The sequence below is a fragment of the Sebastes fasciatus genome, chromosome 23 (genome assembly GCF_043250625.1).
Source record: "Sebastes fasciatus isolate fSebFas1 chromosome 23, fSebFas1.pri, whole genome shotgun sequence".
NCBI lineage: Eukaryota > Metazoa > Chordata > Actinopteri > Perciformes > Sebastidae > Sebastes > Sebastes fasciatus.
Window position 1 is genome coordinate 12,225,828 of NC_133817.1, and position 12,658 is coordinate 12,238,485.

The 12,658-nt window shown below is 41.2% G+C and overlaps 1 protein-coding gene across 1 annotated transcript in view; it reads left to right on the forward strand.

The window, feature by feature from the left end:
- pawr (PRKC, apoptosis, WT1, regulator) overlaps positions 1–3,141 on the forward strand; it is a 70,426-nt gene extending 67,285 nt beyond the window's left edge. Inside the window, exon 6 of the mRNA XM_074625315.1 lies at positions 905–3,141. Within this exon, the coding sequence (XP_074481416.1) occupies positions 905–991 (87 nt within the window). The 3' untranslated portion in view covers positions 992–3,141. The remainder of the gene's footprint in view (positions 1–904) is intronic.
- The last annotated feature ends 9,517 nt before the right edge of the window (positions 3,142–12,658 follow it).

Sequence of the window (12,658 nt, forward strand, 5' to 3'; positions counted from 1 at the left end):
GACTAAAGTCATAATATTACGAGAATAAAGTCATAGGTTTACGAGAAAAAAAAGTCGTAATATTATGAAAATAAAGTCAGAATATTATAGAGTAGTAATCTTTTACGTGTCATTTTCTTTTTTCTCGTAAACCTATGACTTTATTCTTGTAATATTACACCTTCTTTCTCATAATATTATGACTTTATTCTGGAAATCTCAGATGTTTATTTCCTTCAATGTGGCCCTAACACTCCATAGCACATTTGCACTTTGGCCCTCACTGCATTAGACTTATATACTATATACTTAGACTATAAGCTGTGTTACCTTCATCACAATGCTCAAATGTTTTGTGGCTTCCGACAGATTTTTTGTTTTTTGATTTTGCCGAAAATGGCTCTTTTGATAGTAAAGGCTGCTGACCCCTGATCTAACCGGTAACAACGACTACCGCGGCGAGCCTAATAGCCGCTTTAAACACGAAAGTTTGGTCTTCAACTAGTCTTTATATCACTGTTCCTCTGCAGCGGAGACAACATGCTGCGTAGAAACTCGTGACATCATTAGTTTGACTTTCCAAATCCCTCTTAGCGCAGTAGAGCTCAATCTCAGCAGCCATGCGAGGATCGTGACCGGTGATGGAAGAAAACCAAAATGAGGAGTGTCACTTTGATGAGACGGCGCTGTGGCAACTGAGAGCCTTTCTCATTTGCAACTAATTGGAGCCGTTAATGTCTAATTTGTTGCTATCAAGGCTGGAGGGGGAAACCTGGCAGCAAGTTAACGCTGGCTTTAACTCTCAGACTCCAACCCTGACTTGGCCCTCAAGAGGTGTAGCAGCAGCAGCAGCAGGGTTGTGAATATTCATGTGTCTAAATGTGTCCAGAAAGTGCTAACCCCGGGGCTCTCTGTCTCACCCCAGGACCTGGACGACATTGAGGATGAGAACGAGCAGCTCAAACAGGAGAACAAGACTCTGCTGAAAGTGGTGGGTCAGCTGACGAGGTAGGACCCGACACAAACAACTCAGCAGCCTCCTCCTCCTCCTCCTCCTCGATGAATGGAGCGTCTCTGTTCTCTCCCCTCTCCTGACCTCCTCCTGTCCTGGGTCAAGTCCAGCAGCCTTTAATCTCTTTTGATTCTGTCTCTCTGTGTGTTAGCGGTGAAACTGTAAAGTCGTCACATCGCCCCCCCCCCACCCCGAGGAGGATTTATTCCATTTGTTGTGAAAACATCCTCCTGTCCTGACAGTCTCATGGGAATTGGTCTGTCATCGTATACATATTTAATGTAAATTTATTGTACATAGGCCATTTAGATTGTTCATTTTTGGGGATTTTTGATGAGGTCTTAAAAAGCAAAAAAAGTAAAAATGAATGTACGTGCTGCACAAACGAGCACACAAAGTCTTTTAAAACTTGTTTAGAGGTTAAAAAACAAAACTTCCCAGGTAAAATTAAAAAAACATCTCCAGTGTTTTGCGATGTTTGAATTGTGTCTGTTTCATCAGTGAACTTGAAGCTTCTGTCGAGGAACTCTTGGACCAAATTCAACATAATTATTTCTGCTACAGTACCATCAGCCAAAGTGGGCATAGTGCCTTGCAATACATGGGAGGTTTTCTTTGTCAATTCTTTAAAAAAAAAAAAATAGTTAAAGCCTGGTGCTTTATTAATGAACATTAGTGCCAGATTTACTTATTTGTATGCAATAATGTATGTCATCCTATCTTCTCAAAAGTACGTTCCCATACAACTAAACTGCATTGTTTGAGGGAAGCGTATTTTGTCATGGATTACGTTTGTTTTTGACGGATCAAAAATATGTTTCTAATGATAGTCCGCGTATGGAGGATGTCAGGGTGGCTTTCACCCAGGAGACTGCTGTTCGTGTCCGGTGTGAAACAAAAATTTAAATTTATGTCCGTAACTTAATAATGGTAAATGGACTTGCATTTATATAGCGCTTTTCTAGTCTTCCGACCAATCAAAGCACTCTACACTACATGTGAGTATTCACACATTCACACACTGATGGCAGAGGCTACTAAGGTCCCATCAGGATCTAATCTAAATACTCATTCACACACCGATGGCTATGCCTTTCGGGAGCAATTTTGGGGTTAAGTGTCTTGCTCAAGGACACATCGACATGTGACCCGGAGCAGCCGGGGATCGAACCACCAACCTTCCGATTGGTGGACAACCTGCTCTTCCCCTCTGAGCCACAGCCGCTTAAAATGACTACGTAACAGACGCAGTCATTTTAAGCCAAACCTTGATGTTTTTACTAAGTAGTTTTGTTAAACTAAAGGCTGGCCCACACCAAAATATTTTTCAAATCTTAACAGATGTTGAAAATGTGAGAGACCCCACACATAACGACATGTTATGTTAAATTTAACAGTTTGAGAAACTACGCTTCCCTCGAAACATAATTGAGAATGCGGTATCGAAGTATGGGAAAGAATTTTGTAGGAGACAGGGTTGATATTTGAATCCCGACTGGGCATCTACAAACCTGAATCAAGAGTATTTTTTAAATATTTCCAATTTAAATGATAAAGCTAACAAAAGCAAGATATGAATTATATGCTTTACGCATTTCAATGTTAACATCAGAGTATTACACTTGTCCTTAGGGTGAAACCCTTGCCTAGTATATATATGTGGATCCTTTTTTAAAAAACTCTGTAATTCGTTTACAAGTTATTATGTCTTTGCAATATTTGATAGAGGTTTAGCTGCTCTGTTTATGGCATCTAAGATGTGTGGAGTGAGCTACAGTGCATTTTTTATTTGTATGATAACCAAATGAACTGAAGGAACATACTATTTGAAATGCATCTCTTTTTGTTTACTCAAGGGAACAGGCTTGGCTGGTAGTGGCATTTTACTTTCTGTATTTAGATGATTTTTATCCCACCGGGGAGCCGCCGCCGCCGCTCAGCGAGCTCCTGCACCGTGGCGAATAATCTGTAGGTTTTAGTCGGTCAATAGATAGCTCTGCTTCCACGTACAGTCACGTATTTTTGGGGGTAAAGAAAGATCATCCCCCTCGCAGACAGACAGACACCACACACCCGTCTCTCTTTCCATGACATTATGCATGTACAGAAGATTAAGTCATTTAATAAAAGTTTGATTATCTCTCTCCTCAGTCGGCTCGCTTGTGTTCATTAAGACTAATTTGATGTGATGATACCATGCCACTGAGTCGGTAATGCAATGTGACGGTGGCGGGGGGTTCAGTTCCTCCGCCGAGCTCTCAACACACACACACACACACACTCATGATTCAACATGCCAATCAGCAACCTGACTGCATTAAGGCCATCATCCTGGGATGAGAAACCCCCATCCACTAGACAGTATTGAAACGCATTAATTCCCTCACCTAGTGACAGGGAGGCATATCATGACTAATGTCAACTAAATCTCCAGATAATGGCCTCTTCCAGTTGATGGAAAGTGCTGCAGGCTCTCTCTATAATCCCTATTAGCATTTTTATAAAAAGTTGCAAGTTCTGTCATTTTGAATAGTCACAAAAGGGCAAAAACAATTCATATCTGCCTCGATTTTGTGACAATAGACTCCTAGTTTGCTCTTACCGGCAACATCGGACCTCTACTTGAGTTCAGACAGCATCAGATCACTCTTTGAATTATAGGTTTCACTGCAGGTGAATGTAGTTTGTCAGCAGAAGTCTTTGTCAAGAGTGGATCTTGAAGGTTTGCAAGAAAATGTCATCATGTCTACGACCTTTTGAGAGAAGTGGTAGTCCATGCTGTCATCTTGTATAGTGGGTAGAGTTGATCCGATACCAGTATTGGAAATGGATCCAATACTGCCAGAAAATTCAGGATCGGGTATCCGCAAGTACGTCAGTCTACGCACCGATCCGATACCATAATTTATTAATCTAGAAAAAAAATCAACTTGTTTAACCGGAGATCAATTCTTCTTCACCGCTCCAAAACAGTAGCATTCACTGTGCTGTCGCCCTGGATGTATCATGGCTGCTGCTGGCAAGTACTGTTTTAGAGCAGCGAAGAAGAACTCATTGCAGGTAGTTTGTCACAGCTGTTAAATAATAATAATAATAATAATAATAATAAATAATAATAATAAAAAACAACAGTGGCATCATGTCAAAAACTGGAATTTAATGAGTTAAAATTCTGAAAAATTAATGAATAATTTGTGGTTATGATCAGGACTGATGTTGGTTAAAAACATTTAACTTGGTGAAAGTGAAACATAATATTAATATATAGTATTTTTATAGCAAAATAAATAAATAAAATCAAAATGCATCAAAATCAATGTTGTTGCTAATCACTGACATATCCCAGACTGTGAACAAATATAAATTACCTGTAGCATTTAATATACAGAAGATAATTACATTTTTGTGTTGTTGTTTTGATCTGTTTTGTTTTTTTCACCAAAAAATGGCATTTTAAGGGTTACATTTCTGAAAATGAATAGCTACATTGGTTGGTTAAAGGATTTAACTCAGTGAAAGTGGAAAATTATATTAATATGTAATATTAATATCACTTTATGACCGTTATATATAATTCATTTTTATTTAATTTATTTATTTCCTAATTTTTCCATGTTGTTTTTGCTGCTGTTAATACATAATTATTTTTTTTATTATTTTGCCTTCATCTATAGTGGCATTGTACCAAGTGAGCTACCGGAGAGCCCCAATATGTAATATTTTTATGGCCGTTTTTTTGTCGTTCAAGGAAAGCTGGGCAACTTTTTTAAAGTGAGGCACAAGGGTTGGATGGTCTTTTATTTTATGTCACTCATTTCTTAACTGTTCTTGCTATACTTTGTAATGACGATCATGTGTCCAGTCCGGTTTGTTTGTATGTACGGCTGCGAATAGACACGTCTTCCTCCACAAAGTGCATTAGATCCTGAGAGGCTGATAGTCGAGACAGAGATGAGAGGCAGGCCTTATCTTGTTCTTGAAGAAATCCAGCCCATATTTCATTATCAGTTGGTTTCATGCTCTTGCTTCTCCGGCCAATCTCCTCAATCTCCAGGGTCCCTGGTGCAGGGAAGCACTCATCCACGCCGAGGATGGCAGGGGTCAGGATGCCAGGGAGAGTGAGAACGGATGCGTGGTAAGATACTGAACATATTTGTGCAATTTCCTCTGCCTATTCCTTCTGGTCTACTTTATCACAGCAGAGACATTTTCTCCACCAGCAGCCTGAAAATGACTTGTGCCTACCGATGCACCTTTTATACCTCATTATCTCAAAGCTAAGTGATATCTGGGGTGACACTTTAAAGCCGGTATTCAAATTGAAGTGTCCTCGGTGATGGGAAATTATAGCGTTCAGACCTTCTATCCCAGCCTAATGTCACACTCTACTTCCAGCAAGAAGGCACAGTCTCACACTGTCTTTCATGTTAGGAAGATTTCGTGCCATGAAAGTGCTTTTTGAAGACAAACGGCGACCGTGTTGGAGCTGTAACTGCAATAACAAGACTTCATACGCCTCGCACGCCCCTCCCCCTCAACACCTGGACCACATGTGGAGCTGCCCTTTGTTGAAATGCCCTGGAAAAGTCAATGGGATACCAACACATCATCAACTAATGGCGGTCCAAATGCATGACATTTACCAAATGGCATAATTTAACTCATCAGAGGAAATATTGAGGTAGAGGATGACAAATGGGATTGTGCTATCAAGGAGTCACTACAGGAGATGTAGGGAGTCTGAGCACCAAGAGACAGCTGGATAATGAAACAGCTTGTCAAAATGTGGTAAAATACACCATTAAAATGTGATGGAAATTTAAATATTATACTGATAATGCTATATTATTAGTCAGGAATTAATAGATTAAAAGGCTGTATTCCATTTTCAACCAATTTAGAAGACATTTTAACACATTTTTGACAAGTTATTATTACTTTATCCGGCAGCTATTACATTATCAACTGCTATAAAACGCATCCGAACAATTCCCATCTGGCCCATTTTTATTACCACAGCTGTCACCTAAATCACTCTCTTCTGTCTGCCCCTCATCATAACCCATTATCCTAAAAAAAAAGAGAGATCTATTTGAGATGGCACTACAAAAGCCATATTCTGCTCTGTCCGTAGGCCTGCTGGCTGGTGTTTCCATTTGTCTGGCTCCTATAACTGTAGTTGTGGAGTAGAATAACCAATTTGTTTTCTCACACTCAGAAACCTAATCTGCCACGGCAAAAAAAACATTAGTCAGAAACACACTTTGATTTGGACTTCAATATTCATGAGGAAGCTCCGCAGGCTGGCGAAAACAAACACAAAGCACCTCCAGCTGACAGAGTATGCAGGGCGCCTTGACTTTTCACTGCATTTGGAGTTTACAAAAGAAACATTTTATCCTCTAACTTCACCTGAATGTCTCTTTTCATGCAGAACCCCCCGGGGGTGTAGAATAGTGTTATACTAACATGTTGGTTTGCCTTTATTTTGAGGTAATATTTGCTTTGTATTGAACTAGTGCTGTACCCAATAGCTTGGCCTCCAGAAGTTCTGCTTGCAGCGTTGTCAAAAACTGCGGTATGGCTGCTTGTACCTACCTCAAGTTTGAAGTTGATTGAATGAACGGATCGCGAGATATGCAAAGGGCATTCATGCATACATAGACAGATTCCTTCCTATGCTGCTACAGCGCCACCTATCGGCCAAATTGCACCAAATTTGTCATGGTTACTCAGACATTATATCTACACATTTCCACCAAATGTGGTCCCAATAGCACAAAGCGTTCAGGAGATATAAAAAATTTTTGTAATATAAAAACGGTGGAAAATCAATCGAGACGCAATAATTTGGTTTCTGAGACTTATGGTTAAAAAGTTACAGTCCAAACACGTAACACATGTTCACCAAATGTGGTCGCAATAGCACAAAACGTTCAAGAGATATACCATTTTTTGTAATAGAAGCCCTGTAAGTAATAAGTAACTATTTATGGCAATCGTCAGCAAATTTGGTACAGAATATCTCTGGACCAAGCCGTAAATCTGCAACCACACCACTAGATACTGTACCTCTTAAGTACTTTTAAAGATAAAAAAGTATCTGTATTGATATTGTTATAAATAACCCTGGTATTACTCATCCTCAAAGAGCTAAGCGATTTTTTTTAGTCATGAATTTAATTATTTTGGGTTTCAGTTTTTGTATCCTAGAATGGGCAGAAAGAATACCAATCTAAGGGAATAATATACGTACTTGTATGCCATACTTTATTTGACCTTTGCCAAAAATGTGACCTAAAAGTTACCAAAAATATTGTAAAATATTGGTACTGGCTTTTGGGATGTGTACAATTTGCATGAGGTACTTTTTTTTCCACCATCGTCTCCAATCCCTCAATTTGGAGGAAATTAAATGCCGCATAAATGCCACCTTGAAAATTGAAACAACAAAAATCCGATTTGCATTTGGTTTAAGCATGGTGAACCAACCGCGGCAGCACAACAGACCTGTTCAATTTGTTGTGCACACACACACACACACACACACACACACACACACACACACACACACACACACACACACACACACACACACTCCTTTACAGCAGCAGAGGCAGAGGATGACAGACTTGAGTGGCTTGTTTCTCCTTTGGGAATTAAGTCATCTGCTTCCAAAGATCTCTTTTTTTTCTCCCGGTCCCCGGGGGTTGCCATGGCAACGGGATGTGTGTGTGTGTATATCCCAATCAATCTTTTTTTTTTTCTTTTTTTTTTTTAAATGTGTGTCTGGTTGTCGAATCACATCCGTCTAAAGAGACACACACATAGAGAATTTATATAAAACCGTCACACTGTGCTCAAAATGCCACCCGTATTGACTGGCAGATAGATGAGTCAGACTTACTATAAATGAGATGACAGAGTGCTGCTCCACATTCGCCACCCACGGACTCTTAATGGTTGCAGGAAGCATTATCGATGCTTTATCTTTTGAGTTCACGTTTCAACTGTGCGATGATAAACAAGCATTTGTGCTCCACAGAAACTTAACCCAAGCCAGCGAGTCATCCCGGTGGAAGAAGATGGAAAGACCCTACCGCACTTCCTGTCCTCCTCCAGTGGGGGGTAGTGTTCCCAGCCTGGAGCCCATCAGTGGGATACCACGAGGTAGCCTATCATGACTCTGATGAGGGGTTTTTCTTACAGGCTTATGTGCTCAGTGGTCCTCGGAGACTAGCTCTCATAATATAATATGTAGGTAGAGGTTAGTATGGGTATCCAGTTCCAGATCCTCCTCATGTTAAGTATTATTTCATATTTCTTCAGTGGAGCTTCTTCTTAGTCAACGTGGAAGAACTTCCTGTATAAACTCTGTTAGGGATGGCTTAAAGCATAGGCCATTTAGGCGGTCACCTAGGGCGCCATCCTCTGGGTCTCTAAACACTAAACGCCGACGTACATACCGCCAAACATTGCACTTGTGTACTGTAATTATTACTGTCGCTTACCTCCGAGTCAAAATTACTTTCTGTCTCTCGGTGCTTCCCCTCGGGTCGCCACTCTTTCCATGAGACCTTTTTTTTTTTTTAGCTTTTACAAAATGATCTCTCCTATTCTTTCACAGCCTGCAGCAAAAATCCTCCTCTTTCCCCAGTGTGTTGCTTCTTTCTTTCCAAGTATTTAATGTCATGTGACTGTCCCTGTAGTCTCTGAATAAACAGCTGTAGAGATGTCTGTACAGGCCAACTTGCTCGAAGGCGAAAAAATTCAGAGGTGCAGAACCAACCGGAGCCTTTGGGCTCCAAATCTGAATTTCACTTCGGGTACCAAAAGGGCTAGAGCTGGCCCTGAAATCTGTTACATAACAGCCTGCGTCCTCACGCTAAATAGCGATAGATTAATGGTGCAACACAAAAACACCCTTTTGCTCCTGCACGTGCTACTATCACAACCTCATTTACGACGGATCTTGTTTATGAAAGATTCGTCATTGACTATCAGGTTACAGGAGCTGGAAATGCTGTTAGTCCAGTTCAGTTGTTGCTATTTCCATCATTTTTTCCCCATTTGCTCATCCATTTTAATAAGCCCAAACCTCCAGAGAGGGAGCATGTGAATCTGAATGTTGTTGATGACTCACAAAGTCCATGCCAAGCAGAATAGGAGGCGGCTCTGGGGAGCATCAACAGCCTCTGAAGGTCACTCTACGCTGTTACCATGACAGCGCCGGGCCTCCCTCCGAGAAGTTGTTGCCGTGCGTGATTTAAGAGGGATACCCGCCTTGGGAAGCGTGCGAAAACAACAACTCCTGCTCGGTATGTGCGCACGCACAAACACGAGCGTCCCCTGCCGCCCTCCTCCCCCTCCTCCTCATCATCATCAGCACTACCGAGTCAGCAGGGGAGAGGCAGAGGTGCATGTTCAGCCCTGAGCAGAGTCTCATTCTGATCTTACCCCTGGGAAGACCACACAAACACACACAAGCATCATCACGCAGGCAAAATATAATCTATCTGGGTGTGTAGAAGACAATGTGGCCGGAGTTTCACCTCTCTGCCGTGCTACATTATGTAAACAAAGTGCGTATGCAGACGGATAAGGCAGACATGTATTCTAATCATCCATCTGTCACCCTACACTTCCTTCCATTCATACGTCAGCCATCGCCACCCGCAGCTATAGCCGCCCTATCTATGGAGTATTAGCGTGGCGGCTCACAGGTGGTTACTAGTTGAGGAGGAGGCGTGCAGGGTTCATCTATATATGCATGACCATTCTCATTGCAGCTCACTGGGGAGCGAACTTCATAGGAAGTCTTAACAAGGCAATTATCCCTGTTAGGTTCCATTTGACTCCAGCTGAAGGTGTCCTGGAGGGTTTGGACTTGATAAGTCTGGAGACCTCGCCTCAAGTCTTGTAGAGAGTGAGCAAGATGAGTGTTCGTGTTTAAAGGGCCACATGGTTTTGGGTGTTTTAGGCCCAGTGTTTCATAAAGTTTTTTTCCCTGGGAACCCACTTTTTTAAAAAAGACTCAGTCTTTGGGAATGACTGTTTAGCCCATTGACTGCAAATGTATTTTATTACATACTGCCTACAGTAGCATTTTCCAAAAGTCATAGGCTTTTGTTAATTTCTCTAGCAGAGACTTTAACCTTTCCCGAGGTACGTAATCCATCAAATTAACGTATTGTTGCTTCGATTTTGTGTCAGAGTGTGGTCACCTTCACATGGGAAATCACTTTTTAGGAGCACTTGTTTTGAAAACTCATGTTTGGTGCTCTGGGATCTAAGATTTGATCATCACCATCAGTTAATAAAAATGAAAAGTTTATGGCACACCAGGAAGTCTTTTGGACAGATGCTTCAGATCAAAAACCAGTGACTGTGAAATAATGAAAACTCTGTTCTTTATTTACAGCAGTTCGGTCGGTAAATAATGTGAGTATACTTACTGGACGGACATCAGACAGTGTTATTCTTATTTCATTTCCATTTGATTTCAACCATATTGTTGGACGAAACTCATTAAACAGATGATTTAGTTCAGATAAACTGTGTGAGAAGCTGTTGCATTAATATGTTTTTTTGCGAAAACAATTTATGCATGCAATGCCTTTGTATTTTTGCCAATAAAACAACAGCATTACATTGTTACATTTAGTTTTGTGTGCAAAACTGTATAGCAGATAGACCACTGGACTACAAGAGCTGAAGGTCTTGCTGTTGGATCTCCCCAGGAAGTGAATGAAGAAAGATTTATGGTAAAAAATAAAACAAAAGATTAAAATAACAAGAAATAGTTTCATCCAACCCTTTTTTGTTTCAGAGCACAAGATACTCCAGCCTGTTCTCATTCACGGGGCGTCAAATACCGACGCCTTGTCAAGGCTGTCGGCGTTCGATACCGCCGCGCAAGGCACCCTTTAGCGCCGGTATGAGACGCACCGGGCTTTCCATTAACTACAATGTAAACCCATCTGCGGCAAGTGTCAAGTTCTGTGGTGACGTAGTTTAAAGAGCAAAAAGAGACACACAAGGTGGGCGGGTGGAGACCGCTGTTCATGTCCTGTACATTACGTTTCACTTTCACTTTCCTAAACCTAACTAAGTGGTTCTGTTGCCTCAACCTAAGCAAGTGTTTTTGTTTAATTCTCAACATTAAGCATGTCTTTACTGTGACCGAAAAATGACACCGAGGGCTCTGACAGAGCGTCAGTATGTGACGAGTTGGAATGAGAACATGCTGGATACTCACAGCGTACAGACTGCATCACCGCCTGTGCCACAACAGAGAATATTGGCCCTTTTGAGACCCGTAGCTATAAAATATATGAAATGTCTGTACGTGGTGCTGATGATCAAACCCAGAAGGCAAACAATGATAAAAACACTGATGCTTTAAAAAGAAAAATGTGAGTTTGTATTATACCTGTTTGCACCTGATTATGAATGCAAGGATTGTCCTTTTCACATTTAGATGGACTCAACAAGGTTTGATATTTCGTATGTATTGACCATGTGTTATATGTTTTGGTTTTCATGACTTTTGCCATGTGCAGCTTCAATACCAACTGTCTAAAAGCCTTCTTTCTTTTAAACTAAACACGTACTTTGCTGTGATCCTCTTTCCTTTTTCATATATTTTTTGAGTTGTAGTCGCTTCACTGGAGCGTTACAACACACACACTCAGACAAGCTATGCTGAGAGGGCCACCCAGAGCATCATGGGCAGGTGACACATGGCTGAAAAGGTCATTCTCCACGTGGCGCTGCTACCCAGGATGCCATACTAGCAGGAACCATCCACTGGGCGCACGATGGTACCGTATAGATCCTGGCTGGTATGAAGTGGCCTTCAGGAAGACATGTGACCTTTAACACAAAGAAAAGCTTCTATTGTCTATTGTATGACAACCTGCACCATTAAGACTGTTTTTCCTCAGATACGAGGGTAACCTTGACATCGTCTGAGCGATCTGAAAATCTGGCTGTCACATCAGATGTTAAAACCGCTGCCAGTCCACAAGAGACCACTGTAACTCTGGCATCCATCACCATGAAAAAGGTCATCTTGACTGTGACATATGGAGTCAGAGAGGGAGCAAGAATGGACTGGAGCAGCATATTTTCTACTCTAGTTTACATAATGGCTGGCTGCAAAGGAAGGGATATTGCAGGAAACCTTGTGAAACAGCACTGTTGATGGGTTTGAGACTCCTCTCCAAAGCCATTAGTGATTAGATAAAGAGTGTAGATGGACTTGTAATGACGCTCTCTCGCATGTTCTCTCTCTTTATCCCTCACCTCAGCCAGATGAAAGACAGCGAGAGCCTCACCAGAGGCCTTTGTTGTGGACATTATTTTACCCGTACAGGAGCTGTATGGCCACTCCACCACCTGCAATTGCACCTGTCTGCTTTGATCACTGGTTATTGATAAGAAACAGGAAGTAGAATAATGTAAGAGCTGAAATACAGTGAAGCCAGAGCTGGTTCAGGCACTTGCAATGTTGCCAGATTTGACTGAAACCAAGTAGCCCAATCAGAGCCTCATATATATATATTTTTTTTTTTGGATGGATTTTTGATCTTTTATTTTAGTGTTATTAAGTATTTTAAATTATTAAAGTAATTAAGTACATTTACTCAATTACTGTACTTAAGT